Source organism: Diuraphis noxia, unplaced genomic scaffold (assembly GCF_037042655.1).
Source record: "Diuraphis noxia isolate RWA-SAM2 unplaced genomic scaffold, SU_Dnox_SAM2 contig0004, whole genome shotgun sequence".
NCBI classification, from domain to species: Eukaryota; Metazoa; Arthropoda; class Insecta; order Hemiptera; family Aphididae; genus Diuraphis; species Diuraphis noxia.
The window spans coordinates 12,106,357-12,125,671 of record NW_028301714.1 but is presented as its reverse complement, the minus strand read 5'-3'; the positions used below and the strand labels follow the sequence as shown (position 1 = coordinate 12,125,671).

At 28.3% G+C, this 19,315-nt stretch overlaps 2 protein-coding genes across 7 annotated transcripts; one reads left to right on the top strand and one right to left on the bottom strand.

Moving 5' to 3' along the window:
• The first annotated feature begins 1,447 nt into the window (after positions 1-1,447).
• LOC107173575 (alpha-tubulin N-acetyltransferase 1-like) lies at positions 1,448-5,472 on the top strand. The gene is made up of 8 exons (XM_089225176.1): positions 1,448-1,799; positions 2,379-2,525; positions 2,679-2,847; positions 2,922-3,066; positions 4,589-4,622; positions 4,693-4,765; positions 4,841-4,902; positions 4,976-5,472. The coding sequence occupies exons 1-8, from the start codon at positions 1,705-1,707 to the stop codon at positions 5,094-5,096; spliced, it is 846 nt and encodes a 281-aa protein (XP_089081302.1). The 5' UTR covers positions 1,448-1,704; the 3' UTR covers positions 5,097-5,472.
• Positions 5,473-8,716: 3,244 nt separating this feature from the next.
• Positions 8,717-17,822, bottom strand: LOC107173613 (uncharacterized). 6 transcript variants are annotated; one of them, XM_089225174.1, is made up of 11 exons: positions 17,331-17,822; positions 15,579-15,690; positions 15,293-15,501; positions 15,086-15,224; positions 12,769-14,893; positions 12,533-12,656; positions 12,369-12,457; positions 12,055-12,306; positions 9,748-9,970; positions 9,466-9,677; positions 8,717-9,390 (listed from the first exon to the last, which is right to left on the bottom strand). In XM_089225174.1, the coding sequence occupies exons 5-11, from the start codon at positions 14,873-14,875 to the stop codon at positions 8,993-8,995; spliced, it is 3,405 nt and encodes a 1,134-aa protein (XP_089081300.1). In that variant the 5' UTR covers positions 14,876-14,893; positions 15,086-15,224; positions 15,293-15,501; positions 15,579-15,690; positions 17,331-17,822; the 3' UTR covers positions 8,717-8,992. The 6 variants fall into 6 exon arrangements, with proteins under 6 accessions (XP_089081300.1, XP_015379698.2, XP_089081301.1 ...); XM_015524212.2 differs by having other exon boundaries at positions 15,052-15,501; XM_089225175.1 differs by having other exon boundaries at positions 15,103-15,501.
• Between the last annotated feature and the right edge of the window lie 1,493 nt (positions 17,823-19,315).

Genomic DNA, 19,315 nt, shown 5'->3' with positions numbered 1-19,315 from the left:
GTAGGCACGAGGTACTTATACATTTCAACTTGTAAATTTTGTATACTAATGCTTGAATACCAACATCATATTTTTTTTGTTTTGAGGATAAATTTCTATATTTTTTTTGTGTGTGTTAATTATGAACAGTTATCTTAGAGTAGGTATTTTTCGGTGGTTTATCTATTTTTGTAAGCCTTGTGGTTTATTGAAGTTAATTGTTTTAACTACATTCAATTTTGTTTAAAAATAACAAGAAGCTTTCATTTTGATGAAGTTATTGGTGAACATATTGGTTAGGTACATACTAGCCACTAAAGAAAAGAAACATAATTTTTATAATTATTGTTTACTATTTTAGACTTAACAAAAATAATCAATGCGATGCACTAAAAATAATGATATTAAATTATGTTTTAACTTATAACTTTTAAGATTGGTATAAGTTATAACTAGAATTGTCCGTACAGCGTACAATACACTATTATAAATACGGCTTATAGGTTTTTTTAAATTGTGCTCTTCGGAGCCACAAGATTTCGTGATGTTGCAAATGTAAAAATGTACATAGGGGCTCCTTGGACAAAATAGTATTTGGTTTGATTTTGTTTATTTTATTAATAATAACCTGCATATTTTATTTTCTAGTCGACAACGATGTTAGATGCGAGTTGATTGAAAGAAATAATTCTTTTATCGTTTATAATTATTTATTATATGAGAAATTGTAAAGAAACAAATTAATAATTAAATATTCAAACCATTAACTTCCATGTACGAGATCCTCTTAAACAATACCCAAATTACGCCGCTGTTGAAGGCAACTTATTGTTGCCTGTAACCTAAAATCAAAAAAAAGCCTATAAACATGTAGTATATTCACCTAGTGACCTAAAAATCTAATCCAGAATAGTAGTGAACTAGGGTACAGCTTATAAATGAATAATATAATACTGATTAATGATTACACAACGCGGAATACTACTGCTACTGCATAAGGTCGATATAAAACATAGCTAGTGTTTAGTGAACCTCCCCTAACGGAACCTCTAAATTTAGAATTTTTTCCAGGAAAAAACTACAAACCTAGTCCTTTGAATAGCGGACAAATTTCAGTGATCGAGCAGCGAGCATTCGTCTACCGTCTGGCAGTTAAACGTTTCACTATATTAGTGTATTAGAATTTAGATTGGTTACCATTATCATGGAATAACTTTTGATGGTTGTCAGCCCCGCCCCGCCACGGTTCCGGTCGCGCGTTATCATTGTGCCGGTTGACAAAACATATTTAGGTGGCGGCAAAAGTCTTATCAATATTTTGTACGTCCTTTTCCTACCTATCCTATGCGCTGCAGTTGCCTTGATACAGACATTGGTACCTACCTAAAACTAGGAACCGTTGCGTTCACGGCCGATTTTATTTATTATTGGCCATTTCGTCAGCCTGCCCGACCGCCTACTGTGGGCTGCGGCACTTAATTTCCAAGGTTGACGTTTATGTGTGTACTTTTTAGTTTCTACTCCTTTTTCGATTAGTCCATTTACGCCTCCGCGACGATTTTTGTCTATTAACATTCAAGCTTACAACTTTACACACTGTGTAGTCGATAACTAAACAGCAATAAATATTAGGTATACTCAGTTTTCGTGCTACGAGTACAACCGACAATAATCGTTCCGGCATCGCATCTCCGCTGAGTAAGAAAATAGTTGTAATTTTGCGTCATGGAGTTCAAGTTTGACATTAAGAATGTGGCCACCGAAGAAGTGTTGAAGATTGACAACACGCTGACGCCCTTAGGACACGAGCAAAATGAGGAGTAAGTGTACATATTATTAATAAGTCCCTACGTTACCCACTATGATGGGTACCTAACCAGGGGCGTGTGGGGCGAGACGATGACAGTGTAATAGAAATTTGATTTTGGGTAAGTGTATGACGTGTGCGCTAGTTAATTTTTAGTGTGGGTAAAGTCAGGGCCGTAATATTATTTTAAGGTCCCTTTGTTACCCACTATGGCGGGTATTTGACAACCGGGGGGGAGTGTGGGCACCTCGCCTCAAAGTGAAGTTAGTGTATGATGTGAGTGCTAGTTAATTTTGTATGTGGGAAGGTGCAGGGCTGTAAACACATGACAGGTTAAAACCCTCTCCCCTTACTATATGGAAAGTGTTTAAATGTTTATATTATATAAATTAATTTTTTATATAATTAGTAATTATTACAATAAATCCCTGACATATTAAATTCTTGTCTATAACACTGGGTAGAGGTTTAGCTAGTAAGAAATGGTTCCGGGTAACTTTGGAGAGCTTATGTCTAAAGGGATTTAATTGCTATTATCAACATTGTTGTGTTATTAGTGTTATTACTTATTTTTGATTTTTTTTTTGTGTAGCTTGAAAAGCATAATAAAATTGATCATAGATGAGATGGGAAAAGCTTCGGCTATTGCTCAAGAGTTGAAGATGCCCATCACCAGCAGCGATAAGTTAGCCAATTCTGATCACATTCTCTACATGATGACTGAACATGATAAACCTGAGTAAATATATAATAATAATACATTTTGTTGTTTTTGATGAAATGGCCCTCTTTTATTTTAATTTTTTAATTTGTCTTAAAATAATCCCTCCCATTAAAATATTTAAATTCATTTTTCAGTAAGGATTGTTGATTGTTTGTATTTGTTGTTTAGGCATTTCAGTGTTGTTGGGATTTTGAAGATGGGGTGGAAAAAGTTATACCTCTATAACAAAGAAGGTTCACGGTCTGAAGCAATGGTCTACTGTTTGTTAGATTTCTACATACACGAGTCCAAACAACGTAAAGGTTACGGAAAACGTTTGATCGAATGCATGTTACAGGTAACAAACTTTTAACTGCAATTTAAAATTGATTTTGAAGTTTTTGTTAATATAAATTTATGTTACACTTTTAGGATATAAATTTGGAACCCAAACATTTAGCAATCGACAAGCCAACAAAAAAATTATTGCAGTTTATGTGGAAGCATTATCAACTATCCAAATTGGTTAACCAAGGAAACAATTTTGTAATATATGAAGAATTTTTTGATGATGCATGTAAGAGTTCTATAATACTTATCGACATAAACTGGATTTTTAAAGAATTTATTGTGATACATTTGAATACTAAAATATACATCAAAGTATTCTCTAAAACCATTAAAATTTTCTTTTTTTTATGCAAAATAAAAGTTTTGATGTACATTTTAAGTTAAAAATTAAAACGTATCCACATTTCTTAACCCTATTAATGTACTCAAAAATCAAAGCTGGGCACTAATTAGTTATAAACTTAAAGTTAAGTAGGATAGTTACTTTGTGATTAACCTTTTTACTGATCAGTTGGTATTAATTCATAAAAAAAATTGTATATTGACAAGTTGAATTGAACTTGTAAAATAATCTGATTTAACTCATAAAAAAATAATAAGTATTTTTTGTAGTTTTTCATTCCAAAAATCTAAATACTTTGTACAACTGCTGTGTGTTGATTAGTATCTATAGCTGTGATAATAATATTTATAATATTTATATTATTATTATATAATTTCTATCTACTCTTTATATTAGTTTTATTTTTTATAATTCACATTAACCATGATACCTACAGCCTGTAGATAAACATTTACAAATTTTCTTATCATACTGTCTATATATCTCTTATTTTTTTGTTGACATTTTGTGTTCTAATAAATAATATTCCAATTTGTTTTCAATAAAAAAAGGTTATTAGCAGGGCTTGTGTTTTATAGCATTTGTTAATTGTTATAGCAGAGTGTGATATAAAATTGTTTTATGCATCATGACTCCAAATATAAAATTTTATTCTGATATTTTTTGCTAGTTATTGTATATTTGAAATATCTTAGGTTTTTAGTGCTTAATGTTTTTCAATTTTAATTTTCATGAATCTAATTTATATTATGTAACATAAAAAATAAAAAAGTTTGTTATTTATTTTAATTCATAAGAAAAATATTAAATATGTACCCACATTTTTATTCATATTAAAATCTATTTTAAAGTAGTCTGGTGAATTGGCCCATCAAGTAGTAAACAATTATGACTATTTATTGGTCTTACGACTAGTATTTATATATTTTTGTCTAAAATATTCTATTATACATATGTTTGTTAGTATTTTTGTTTTTTAATTGTGAACAAAATAAATTTTCATTTTAGTTATTTTTTATGTCTTTAGGGCATATTATAACATTTAATCACCCTAACATGAGATCAAATTATCAGTTTTTCGATATAATTTTTCCATTCTCGGCAGTAATCTATTTTAGATAGTGAGTAATTCATGAAATATTTTTGCTTATTTTAAACAAATTTGTTTTTAAATTTTTATTTAAAACTAAACAAAATAACTTCTACTCTTAACATAACTCACAATTTTTAATTAAATTAAAAATTTCAGAAACTAATGTATGTTCTAATACTAGTTGAGAAAAATAACTACCTGACCCAGCTTTGCAAAAATATATGTACATAATATAAATATTAAAATCCAGAATATATTATACTTTTACTCTATTGAATGTCATTATTAATTATATGTATTAATAATTTATAGTGGATGAAAAAAATCATGACAATAGTGGTCATAGGTAAATTTTTATTTTAATGATAAATTAAAATAAAAAATCATTATTTTAAACAACTATTTTACTATTTTAGAGCTGTAGCATATAAGCAACAACCAATGTTTGGACGGCATGGTGCTCATAAACATCATGATACGATGGGCGAAGTAAGCATTGATTCATCAACCTATTTGTATTATTTACAAAAGTTATATAATGTTATGTGTTGTTATTATTTATAGATAGTTCAAGGTGAAGGTGATGCTGCGTCTGTGAAGTTCAAATACAACCAAGATACTGAGTTGTTAGTATTCAAATTTATAATAATCCAGACTTCATTTATTTTAGTTTTAATTGTTTTTTTATTATTAATTTAGTGTGGATTGCCAGTTCAAAGAAACAAACCCACATCCTGAAAATAGTAATACATTCCAAACTGATAAAGACGGAAACTCTGTGAAACGAGATCTTAAATTTCATCACAACTCTCTGTGGTAACTCTTAGTAACTGTGTGTCCAAACAATTATGCTGAATTCTAATCCACATCCATAAGTTCAATTGTTTAGATATTTTTGTTTTATTCTATGTGTAACATCTTAACACAAATGCAACTTTGAAATATTACTCTTTTATTATATACTGTACTTAAATAATAACCATTAATATTTTTTGTCAGCGATTCTTTATCCTTTTTATATAATAGTCTATTCAACGCTAACCACAATGCTTCTAACTGTATTTTATGTTCTACGTTTTAACAAGGCTGATATATTGTTTAATTTTACTTTTTTTATATTGAGATATTGTGTACGTTTATAGACAATAGCTTTAAATAGCATTCTAATAAATATATTTAATTTTTGATTAAATTTATATGATCTGTGTGTTTGATTATCTTAGTGCTCCAAATTATGAACACATCTTGTGTCAGTACTGTAAATGACAAATTATTATTTAACAAAATCATTGAGGTCAGAATATTTTTCAAAGTTTTTAAATCATATTGTACAATTGTCATTCAGAAGCAATAATTGACAGTTAATTATCAACATTAAAGGACGGTGTTATCAGATCAAGAGCACTTATTTCAGTTCATTAGATTGATTTCAAAAAGTGAAGTGATTAAAAATTCAAAACACTGCTTGGTGCACGAGGAAAATATAGATCAGTGTTTCTCAACCTTTTTTATGTTACCACCCCCTTGAGTAGGAATCAATTATTTAACGCCCCCCCCCCCCTATATGAAAATTATATAATCAATGGTATGGGCTGAGGAATAAGAAGGAAGTTAATGATTTGGAAAATTTGAAAAAAACAATAATTTATCAATTTTATTTTATATTGCTTTTATTGTTTTTGTAGACACGATTTCAATGAGATGATTGAACTTGGTGGTTTTTAGTAAGTTTTTCGACATTAGGTTACTAATGACGTTAGATACTCGTTAACATAAGTCGTAATTCGTAAGATAATAAATTTGCCAACAATGAAAGATAAGTTGTTGTGCATTGCTCAACACATAGTATCTATTAGTAACTGATAGTTATGTGGATTATCAAGTATGAATTATTTTTAGGTAGCACCATGTACGTTTTTGCGTGAACATGTTTGCAGCCCCTCTACCACTCAAAACTAGTTCACCGCCACCCTATTGCCCAAAACTAGTTCAATACCCCCCCCTAGTATTTTTAGTATGAAATATGTTGTATTTATACTTTAGAAATACAAGCTAAGAGCTACAACTAAACCTTTGCTCAGACTCAGAGCTTAGAGAACGTTCGCGTAACATAACATCAGACACGGTGATACTAGTTAACTTTAAATGTGGGAAAATAGAATACAATGAATAAGGATTAAATTAAATTTAAAACAAAGTATTATAAACAAATAAATAGTATAATTAAAAAAAATTTTTATTGGTGGTGTTTTTATTATTAGATTTTCATAGACATTTTTCAACAAATATATTTTGAAATAATAAATACTCATTCAAACACTTTAATGAAATACTATTTTCTTTTTAAAGCAACATAATTATGCAGTAAAGTGCAATTTTATTTTAAAATAGGCATAGAAGAAAGTCTCAAAATATGCAAACTACAATATTTCATTTTTGAAATCGTTAGATTGTGATTCAAATTTGAAGTTGATCCAGTAACGTTTTGATACATTCACTACTCAGTAAAAACATGCAAATGCATGAAATTCTGGGCCTTAATAATAATAAATTTAATAATGAATGATTTGAACTTCTTCTTCCTAGTCACTATTATCTGATCCTCAAATCCTAACTAGTGTATCCAAATGTGCAGTAATCTCTCCCCTATTCTTCAATCTTTATATCTCCGGTCAGTCGAAATCACATGGTTCACACCATCCACAAGTTGGTGACTGCTGATGTCAAAGCCATTTAAAAAACTAACCCACATCTTGTCTTAGCCTCTTTTCACTTATAAAACCATCTCAACATCCTAGAGTGTAGTATTGAACGAAATATGAACCAACATTCTATCTTAATAATCAACTGCTTCCGCTTTCAGCCACTTCTAACTTCTTAGCACATGAAAATCTCTAAAAAATTCCTGCTATGGTCCTTTTGGACATGTGAAATTCAAATTGTATATTTTTTGTTCTTAAAATATGGTGAATTTAAATATTAAATATATAACCACCCAACTATCAAGGCGTTGAGCAATAAAAAGGAAAAGATTAAAGGTATGTTTGTGTATCAAATTTTCAAACAATTAAATTTTAAGTACTTACTAAAGTGTAGTTTACTTGGCTTGCGTGTATTAACGAGTAAATATTAAATAACAATTTCAAACAGCAAATCTGTGCTACATTATACATTTTGCTAAACATAAAACATGTTTTGCTTTTTTTAGAGTATGTTTGTATGCATATTTTACAATTTAAAATACATATAAATCTGGTCTTTAATTATAAATATTTGCAAGTAATATGAAAACTTTATTAAAGCATTCAGACTACAGTAGCCAGCAAAGAGTAAAATTACTACAAACCAATATGGTGTGCAAGGTCTGGAAAATCGCTTAGACTTGCAGAAAACCAGCTCAAACCCAGAATAATGAAATTCAACTGATTCTCAAATTATGTTATGAAACAGGTTACCAAGTAAAAAGTATATGATTGTTTCATTTGTCATACCAGTAAGCTTTGAGTAAAACAAATGTTATGCCTTTCACTTTGACTGCATATAAATATTTAGTCATTATTCAATATAAATTATATTTATTTTGATATTGACAGCTTCAATTACTATAATTCTTTCTTTTTACTGCTTAATACCTTAAAACTTAATTACTAAAATAATTTATATTTATCAGTTTGTTTTAATTTTCAAGTTAAAGACAAGTACCTACATTTACTCCATTTTAAATTGGCTAACTTATAGCTAGTTATAGTAGGATAATGAAATATAATTTAACAAAAAGCTAAATATTTGACAATATTTTTTAGTTTGAAATAAAACTAAACATGTTTTGTATAAGTATCTAAAACCACGCTTGGATCAAGATTTCTATTGTTGTTAAAATTAAATATAACATATCAAACAAATACTATTATTTTTTATTTTTCTTAAAAATAAAAACTGGATATTTGATATATTTTAAATGCATGTACATAGCAAGTTAAAACTGACTTGCACAGTAATATAATAAATAATCAATTTACATAATTGTTTTTGAAATTCCATACTAAAAAATTTATTTTATATATTATAATACCTACCTTTTATTTGATCTATTCTGTGCCTCTCATCAGTGCCGTAGCTAGATACTTGTGTGCCCCAGTGCAAATTGGTGTAGGTGCCCCATAGTTTTATAACATAATTTTCTTTTTTCTTTGTTGTATATTCTAGGTCACATTATATCAGATAATCAGAAAGGGCGTAGGGCCCTTTCAAGATCAAGTTCCCCGGTGCATTGCACCGCCAGCACCGGCGGTTTCTACGGCACTGCCTCTCATATGTCTCAAACTAGTTAAACTGTGTGTGAAATACATTCCCTGTTGTTATGCTAGCAGTATGTTTATATACATATTGATATGTAAATGTAACAGTTAAAATGTATTGAGTAATAATATTACGACAATATTCAATTTATCATAATGTAATTTTATTCATTTAATCCAGAAAAGTCTGACAATTCAAGTTTTCAATTGAACAATATTTATTGATAATAATTGTATTATTCGGGCCTATTAGTCCAGCCATTTAAGAAGGCATAAAGGAGAGACAGACAGACAGAAATCTATTTTTGTCTAAATATAGATATATTTATTAATTAATTACCAAATGCAATTTCGTAAGATAAATAAAAATGTATTTTTGAGAAAATTTGTTTAAGTTTATTGTTATCAATTACAAGTATTAGAAAACAGTGCAACCTTTCATATTCATTAAAAGAATTGAACTTTGATGACACAGATTACAAAAGTCTGTAAAATCTTTTCTATCTAAATTTCTCGTTAGGTTGAACGACAGATTAAATGGATCCTGCAGAACTAGTCCGTAATTTTTTTCAAAATTTGAAACAATTTTGGATTGAAAGTTTTTAAACTGTCTTCTCTGTATTTTACTTAGTTCAGACAATTGACTGAACCTTTCAAAAAATACATGCTTTTTTATTAATTTACCAGTGCAAGTAGATAGTACATTGTCCTTAAATGTTCTTTTTTTGGCATAGTATTGAAAAAAACCCATTAACAGTTTAGGCCGTTTATCAACACTGATATTGCACAAGCATTTTCCAAACGTACAGTCCCATCCTAGTTAAAAACCAAATATATATACCTATTTTAGTATATTTTCAATAGAATAGGATATATTATTATAGTAAGTACCTTCAATGACTTTATGATCATCTTTTGTAGCATTTTGTCTGAGTTCGGGTAATGATGGAATCACTTTTTTGTTCATCAAGTAAAACAGTACCAACCATATCAAGGAATAGCTGTTGAACAAATGTTTGTCCTTTAAACCATTTTGGAGAGCCCAATTCTTCACAATGACACAAACTAGCCACTTCACAGTAGTGTCCATCGATAAATAAAATCTGTAATAATGTCAAATAAAAACAATTGTAACCATATTTATGGTATACCATATATAACGGTGTCACATACTTGATTAGTTTAGTGTTATATATGCTAAGACCACTTTTAAAGGATACATCACATATGAGCTTTGATGGTACATGATAAAATGTAACAATAGGTACACGGCAATGGCAGATTGATTCAACATTTTGAAAGTCTTTGGGCTTCAATAGACAGCGTTTAGCAAATATTTGTACCAATTCTATTTGAACGTCTTCATCATTTGCTATTTCTCCATCAAACGAGCCATCTGTAAATTAGGATCCATTGTCATTGCCAATATTACTCAACAGCAATTTATAAGCAATTCTCAGACTACCATAAATTTAAAAATAAACAACATTAAAAACAAAATTAAATAGTTCTAGTTTCTAATATTCAATCAATTTGTTCTGCAGTAAAAAATTCATAATATGTACAATTTGTTGAAATTAAATATATATTAATGATGGGGACTATAAACCTTTATTATATATATTATATTATATAATATATGCAATGTTTTTAGTAAATAGTAAATGTTAACTCTTAATATATATGTAATTGGTATTGGGTATATAATACAAATGCATTATAATTAAAAACATATTCTCAGAAACAAAGGCACAATATCTACTCAGAAATCAATTTTTAAATGTAATAATGTGTTATTGAATTTTAATTATAGGCACATATATAATCTCTACTCAATGATGAGATATATTAAATTTGTATATTAGAAATTGACATAGTTTATGAGAGTTGGGTGTGCAACACACAGCACAGGGGTCCTAAGATTTGACTAAGTTGCTAAAGAAGGGTTAACTGACTGAATATTATAGAAGAAACTTAAAAAACGTTTACTAATAACAGATAGTATTTATTATTCAGTAGTGGCGAAGGATATTTTTTGGCGCAACCACCCATAGTAAAATTCAAGGGTGGGTGGGTAGGTCACCCAGTGGCGATATTGTAATATTGAATAGGTATGAACACTAAGAACACCATATATATATAATTATGAACTACCTAGTATTTTAACACATTGATGGACATGCCATGCCATATCTTTCTACAGCACGTAATATATGCATTATCATTCAAATGGATATTGAAAGTCATTAAAATTCCTAAAATTGCTACCTGCCTAAAGTCCTAAAATATAAGTTTATTTAAGTCTGATGGTAAATAATATTATAATTTACCCTCTTATGACTTTTGTAATTACACTGCAATATAATATTTTACAATTCTTGCTTACAATTTTTATTTATAATTGGTTAATAATAAGAAATTAATATTTACTTTTTTGAACAGAAGAGGGTAGTCAAATTATAAAGGGGGGGTTGGTTGGGTACCCATAGGCGGTCCCAGGAATTTACATCCGGTGCAGCACATTAAATTATAGTATACACAATACACATAGGTATGTACTTATATCCCAAAATCCCAATATCATTACCACACATTTAAACATATACATACACACACACAAATAAAAATGTTATTCCATTTTTCTACTTGGAATTTTAAATCTTATTTATTTTTATAAACAGTTATAAATAATTATAATTAATATTATTATGTCAACTGATAAAAAAAAAAAATGTGGAAGGCGGTTGAAATGTCAGGTGCAGCACAGGCTGCAGTGGCAGCACCCGTAGGACCGCCTATGTGGGTACCAAAAAAATGTATTCGCCATTCGCCCCTACATAAAAATCTTGTCGCCACACCACTGGTGTTATTTCAACTTAATTTCACATTTGTAGACATGAAAAAAGTTATCATAAGATTTTGAAACATGATGACTAAAGACAGGGTTTATATGATTTTAAATATTGTTGCTTAACATGACAGAATATGTAGTCTAGTCTTATGAAAGTAAAAATTGTGGACGATTTGTTTAATTTTGAGTTTGTAAAAAAAAGTTTGTTTTGAATTTTTGAGAATATTTCATGGATTTGTGAGTATTTAGCTTATTTTATGTATTTTGGAATATTTTGTAGTAATATATTTCAATTGTTAGAAAAAATAATAATAATCGAACATTTGCAAATATAATATATAATAACTATTAATTATGACTAAAGAGAACAATTCATTTTAGATTTATAATAAGGTATGACTGTTGAAAATTTTTATTTGAAAGTAAGGGCCACAGTCCAGACATTTCCACCTGGATCTTTTGTTTTTAAGTTGCACCACTAAAAAAGTATATAAAGTAGAATGATTTTCCTGTATTAATATTAATTTTCACTTATTTTGGTTAAGTTGGATTAATACAAAAAATCAAATACACAATATTGAAAATATACTTTAAAATCTGACAATAATTTGTAAGTTGTTTTGTTATACCGGTTTCCAAATATATATCTATATCAGTTGTGTTTGTTGCTAGTCCATAAACTCGAGAACCAAAAATGTGAATCTTTTTTGGATCTGTTACAATTTGAAGGCTACATATTGAGTCACACAATTGTTGAATTTGGGATTGTATTTTTGTACTGGATGATGTCGAATTCATCATTTCTAAATCACGGAGAATTTTGGCACACAAAAAGCCCCAATCTTTAAATAAATCTACTGTTTCCAATGATAATACTTTTTCTAGAAAGATAAACATATTAAAATATTAATATTATTATTTTTAGTTGGTTTTAAATTTATACCTGTATGATCATTTTTTATAACTTGTATTGTAAAGCCATACTGGTTTTTTAATTTTTTTGTATCTCTACGTATACATTTAACTTGGTCCCTAAATAGTAATTAAATAACAAAAACAAACAACAATTATTTTTTTTTTAATAGACAAATGAAATAGTAAACTTACTTATTTTTGAAAAGAATCACATATGAATTGTTTACATTTTTGACTTGTTTGAATTCTCCATACATTTCTAGAATTATTTTGTTCAATGCAAAATAGTTGTTTTTTTTTAAATTATTAGCTACGTCTAGAAAATCAAAATCAAAAACATTAAATGTTGTTATTTAATATTATAAGTTTAAGGAAATAAGTATAGAGATAATAATATAATATATAGATATAGATAAAATAATATTCACTTTTAATTTCTATATAAATAGTTTTATTCTTTATATATTTATTTGAATTTTCAATTTGTTTAATTTCAACATTGGGATCAGAACCCTTATCTTCATTAGTGGGATTTGAGTTTTTATTACAACTATTGATATTATTTATTGATGGTTTGATTACATTTTTATTTTGGTACTTTTGAAATGCTTCCATTATTATATGTTCCATTGTCATTAAATGATGGTCAATATTTTTGTAAGTACTCACATGGTAAATGCGACAAATATTACAGAATAAAACTCTTAAGTCCATATTTTTGCTATGAAACTTAATGTCATGTTTTATCCAATCATCATGGTTACTAAGAACCAAATTACAAATGTCACAAACAAACACTATTGCTTTACTAATGTCATTATTTGCTAGCGGCTTTTGGATTAATAAATCAAAATTCTTTTTAAGGTAATTGTTAAAAGCAGATTTTACTGATTGTGCAGATAGTTTTTCTATTAAACTTTTAATAATGTTTTCTTCTGGATTAAATGATTTTATGTTTTCTGTGGATTTATTAATCTCATTATTGTCCTGACATAAGGTCTCATCAGGGTTATCTTTGTCATCACCATAGTCTTCTAGATCACAGGATGTTATGTTTTCTGTGGATACATTCATCTCATTATTTTCCTGACATAAGATCTCCTGAAGGTTGTCATCATCATCGTCACTTATATTTAAATTAATTAAATACATCTTCATTGTTTCCATGGAATAATCAAGAATTTTAAGCTCACCTAATTGATTAGACTTAAAATATTTCAAAATAATATGCTCACTACTAAGAAGATGTTCGTTATAGTCAGATTCGACATTGAATACTATTAAACAAGTGGAACAATAAAATGATAGACTTAAATCATTATTTTTATGCACACAGTTAAATGACTGGTTGACTGTATGATTTTGACAAATTCCACAACAAAATAAAATACTACAGCTGAAATGTGTATTTGTGATGCGTTTATACACTTTAGACATCAAATCTGGTATAAATAGCAGACGTTCAATATCATTATTTGTTTTCATAATTAAATTTTTAATAAAAGAATCTGTTCCATAAAATACAGTTTCACTTACATAGCAGTAATATGAAAACAATTTCTGTTTGTCTTTTTTTCCAACCACTGTTTTACTTAAATGATTAAAACTTATAACATGGTCCACCCAACATTTGTACAAGTTATTATCTACTGCAAAACATGAATAATTGCACAAATTACAATTTACTTTAAGCAACGGTATGCACTTGTTAACTTCAGAAATTTCTTTAGAAGAAATACAGTTGTTAAAATGATCATATATACATTCATATGTAAGAGAGTTTTTTGTATTGCAGACAATACAACAAAATTTTTTTAACAGCGAACTAATAACAAAATATTTTGTTATATAGTATGGCAATTTTTGAGATGTTGCAGATGAAATTTTTGGTACACTTCGAGCACCGTTTAAGCACCATAGAATCATATGTTCAAATGTAAATTTGTGGTTTAAAAATTCTTCATTGCTAGAACTATAAAATGTTATCAGGCATGAATTGCATACAGAAATATTGGAAACTTTGCTATGTTCTTCAATGTGCAATTTTGTTAAATCATAAGTGGTATAAGAGCAATCTGTACAATAGTGAAGCATGGTCTGCTTATCCTGAATATCATATTTTGCATAAACAAAGGCCATTACATCAGACAATGATGGAATAAATTGAGGTTTGCAATTATGATTTAGTATACTATCTCTAAAACCATAAAAATGAGTATTACATGAATTGCAATTATACGAAAATCGTTTTTCATTTGAATCAAAATTATTGGAAATATGATCAAGTTTGAACAAATGACACTTCCATTGATCAATACTATCATTTGAAAAATTACACATCAGGCAATTGAATTTAAATGTTGTTTGGATATTTTCTTCAATAAGGGTCCCATTACATACAGACAGATGGAAAAGAATATCTTCCTCTTTAGGTTCACATGAAATATTGCATTTCATACATTTGGCTTTGTTAATATTGATAGAAAATGCTTGTAGCAATAATGGAGGCAGTTTAATTTTCATATTATCAGCCATCGTAAATTATTATATTATCTGAAATAAAAAAAATCCACAAATTAAAAATTAACAGATATTCTTATTTAACTTCATTGAATTATTATGTTAAGGAATGAGATTATTTTATGCAATATTTAACCTACATAAATTTATAATGGGCAAAGGAAATAAATTGTTAAAGAAATAAAACATACATAATATACAAACTAAAAAAATGAAATTCAAAACCTAAAATATTCCTCAACTCTAGTATCAGATATTTTGTCGGCAACTGAAGAAATTGGATTCTTAACCAGGTCACAAATAACGAGCATCATCAAACAAAATATTTTCTTCCTATATTTTCTTTAATGATTCAAGCATGACCCTTCCAACAAAAACATTTTCAACATTAAATCACTCCTACACACAATAGTCGAAGTGGAAGAACCATACAAACACCATGAAATCCTGCAATGCCTTAATTGCCAATCTTATGGACACATAAGAACTTACTGCTCTTACTCTTTACACTGTGTAAAATGTAGCCAGAATCGTTGGCTGGTTCTGTATAAATTACGTTATAGTAAAGACAGTAAAAACTACACTGTCTATAAGGAGCTCCAAAATCGCAGTTGTCAACCATCTAGTTTGACTAAACTTTACTATAAACACCAACAAAAGTAGCCAATGTAACAGGTGTAATGACACACTCATAACCAATTCCATGTTAAACACATACCCAAAACTGATAATGGTGTTTTCTCAAAATTCCTCGTGGTCGTCACTGCTGTTATCTCTTAGCTTCTTGATACCAAACATAATGCCTAATTCATACACAGTGGTGTTGTGACCTACAAACCAAACTAATTTAAATATATATAGTACCTCCACTGGGAGGCTTCTAGTGTGTAAATACAAATTACTAAAAGCTATTAAAAATTAAAAAAGGTATAATTTACATTGTATGTAAATATTATACATCAATAATTATATTGAGAAGAAAAAAATTATGATTAAAGCATAGACATTTTAGTGGTATATTTTTGTTTTTTTTTTTTTTAATCTGATCTTGGATAAACTTTTATACTGATTAATAAGTTGAATATAATATTATTTATAAGATTATTGTAACAAAAAAAAAAAAAAAAACTATTTAAAAAAAATGTTAAGTATTCTTATATATTTTAATTCCAAGCATTTATCAAACAATATTCTGATCCATGTATAATATAATATTTATATATTAACTGTACTTGTACATCTGTCATCTGTACAATTTTCAAATACTTAAATTTTACAATTATTAATTAGTATAATATAATATAAATAAATTTGATATAAGCTTTAAAAAGTTTTGAAAAAATTGTATCATACTATTAAGGTACAATTTGAGAATAAAATCATGCATTACCATACTTACTACTTGGTTGAATAAAATTTTACTTGTTCAAGATTGATAGTATTACTTTAAATTATATAAGTTTTAATATTTATAATAATTATTCTTAAAAACAACTTTTAACTATGGTATTGTAACACAAGTACCTATTAAAAAATAAAAAAACTACACTGGATGAATTTAACTTATTACTTTATTTAAAATTATAAAATAAATGTATTAATTATTTAATTAAAACATTTTTCTTTATATGCCAACCAACAAATTATTGAAATTGTTTTAATTTATTAATGATTATTACAAATTTATATTATTATTAAACTGATAGACAATAAATTGACATTGATAAGCTATTAAATATTAGAAGCAAAATAAGGAATAAATTATTTTACACAATCTGGGATAGATAAAATTCACCATGATGTTAATCACCAGTGAGGATAATTTCACACTGGTTTTAACTAATGAATTTAAAGTGTGAGAAGAAACAATTTTATAGTAAACAACGTTCAAGTTAAACAAAGATAATCATTTGTAAAAGTGATTATGAAATATTAAAAGGATTTTTTAATTAGGCATAAAAATAATACTGATTTATTACTACATATAAATGAATGTAAGTAACAACTAAAATGAAATAAATAATTATTTTAAACAATATCTACAATTATTATTATGTATTGTATAAAATTTAAACTATTAAGTAGCCGGTCACAGCTGTGGTCTAATCAATATTTAAAGTATGATTATTTTTCCGCATAATAAAAATATACACATATTATACAAAAAAAAATATATTTAAAAATTAATTATACTTCTTAATTTAATAGTGTATGTCTAAACTTCCTAGGGACTGGACATAGGCATTAATTTTAAATACCTCTAAAACGTAAATATGAAACAGCTGTACACTGTTTATCTATTGATCAATAGATCATTGCCTAGTTTCTAGAAATTTCATCTTTCATAATTTGACACAATATTTGGTCTCCCTATGCAACATTAACTAATAAAATTGTTACTTTGACGAACTACTAAGATCGGTTTCTCTTGTTAATATAATCTGTTGTCAAGTAAGATATAAGTACTTACTAATCACAGGCGGCGTATACTAGTCGCAAGTATGATTATCATGGTCTCGTCGGACAATTTTCTGAATACTGACCGTACAGCGAATTTATGTCGTCTAAAATACAAATATACGGCACGGAAAAATTGTTGAAAATTCAACTGAAGGGACCAAATAATTGAAATTAAATTTACTGCTCCACACTACCAAACTGTCAGGCGTCAAGACTCAAGACTTCAAGAGTAGACGCCAGAGGGTACTGCCACAAAATTATAGAAAATCTAAACACTGTAGTTTGTTAGCAGATGTTATGTTTTCAAATTGTCTTGTGGACTATAGTCACTCCGGCTTGTCATCACGTAAAATTCTAGATCATGATAACTGATTAGCAGATTAGGCAAAGTTTAATGCGCATGAGTTATTTTTGTTCTCGTTGCTATTCGTCGTATCATAGAACAATGTCGTGACGAAATCCTATTATAATTTTAACAAGTCACATTGCGAACGTGGTACATACCAAAATAGAAACGAATCGGATTAACCGGTTATCGCCTGGCGTTATCAGTTGATATCTATGGACTCTACAGTGTCAGCAAGCTGTCGGATAAGTTCGACACGGCAACACTACAACCACAGTAAGAACTCGCATGCCAAATAAGATTTATTTATTTTGTAATGCCGTATTCAGCAGCTCTGGTGTGGAATGTAGTTCGCACAGTTCGCGGTATAACTTAAAATATAATATTTTCATGATTATTAGTTATTAATTTATTATGATGTGTTCGCAGTGTTCCCAGACAGGAAGAACAAACCATCAAACGGTTTGGGAGTTTTGGCTTTTCACTGTTTTCAGTTATGTATTTTTACGTAACGCTAAAGTAACAATATTCCACGAACAGACAGTGTCTATTGGGATTTCAATATTTCATAAATTATGGCGATCTTTGTTTTTGCATTATATTCGTAGTTGGTGGCGTGAAACCATAGACATATTAATATGTCTATGCGTGAAATTACGAAAGATTCTCTGGGTTGTTAGTTTATTACACCTGTTCAAACGTGATTCACGGGGCGCGGCGACCGTTTTTGAATTTTTTTTTTGGCATCCCTCACTGGCAGCTGCAACTTACAAATTCCAAAATTTTAAAAATTCAGAACACTAGATTCCGAGAGGAGCGATGAATGAAATTGATTTTACAATGCATATTATTTACATTTTTTGTGTATATGTATTCAAGATAAGTATACCTATAGTTAAAGTTATGTTCTTATTTTATACTTTTAGGTTGGTTTATGATGGTAAATCGAACAGTTGAGTGGAAAAAGGATAATATTCCTCAACACCCAAATTTCAAAAAATTTCAAAAAAGGTTTATTTATGACTTTATGAGTGGAATATTATCTTTTTCCACTCGGCGTAAAATACAAAGCTATTTTATATAAGAGTTTCGATGAAATATTATCCTTTATACGCTCATTAAATAAATTTGCCATTCAGTTATGAAATGACTAAATCTCTGTTTATTTTTCGTATTTTTGGAATATTATCCTTTTTCTACTCAGCTGATCGCCTGTTCAATATGTAAGTATATTGTAATTGTAAGTCATTTATTTAATTCGTTACCATTATAGCAAGCAAACCGTGTTTAAACACCATAAGTCCATAAACATAGTAAAAACCTCTAATGCGTCTGTACTGGCGAGTTTGAACTAAAGTTATATGTTCATAGACGCTAATAGACAAATTATTTTGGGGGGACTAAAGCCCCTGCAATAATATTTTCTAAAAATTATATAATATGCTCAGCATTGAGTACAAGTTCTATTTGCGCTAATGGACATGTTGACTAAATAAGCTAAACCCTCTGGAGTAAATTGTTATAGTAGAGTTAGATTAGAAACCTGCATCTTTTTTTCACATTTCTCGTAAGTACATTTTAGAAAAATATTGTTTTTTTAATCAATTCTATGTGAAATTAATCTATCTTATTTAACAGGTAAATAATTT

Excerpts from the sequence above, each read along its gene's own strand:
- LOC107173575 (XM_089225176.1), top strand. The coding sequence starts at position 1,705 with ATGGAGTTCAAGTTTGACATTAAGAATGTGGCCACCGAAGAAGTGTTG. Across the intron at positions 2,848-2,921 it reads TGATCGAATGCATGTTACAG|GATATAAATTTGGAACCCAA; the intron begins GTAACAAACTTT and ends TTACACTTTTAG. Across the intron at positions 3,067-4,588 it reads AGAATTTTTTGATGATGCAT|TGGATGAAAAAAATCATGAC; the intron begins GTAAGAGTTCTA and ends AATAATTTATAG.
- LOC107173613 (XM_015524212.2), bottom strand. The coding sequence starts at position 14,875 with ATGGCTGATAATATGAAAATTAAACTGCCTCCATTATTGCTACAAGCA. Across the intron at positions 12,307-12,368 it reads TATAAAAAATGATCATACAG|AAAAAGTATTATCATTGGAA; the intron begins GTATAAATTTAA and ends TTATCTTTCTAG. Across the intron at positions 9,678-9,747 it reads TATAACACTAAACTAATCAA|ATTTTATTTATCGATGGACA; the intron begins GTATGTGACACC and ends ACATTATTACAG.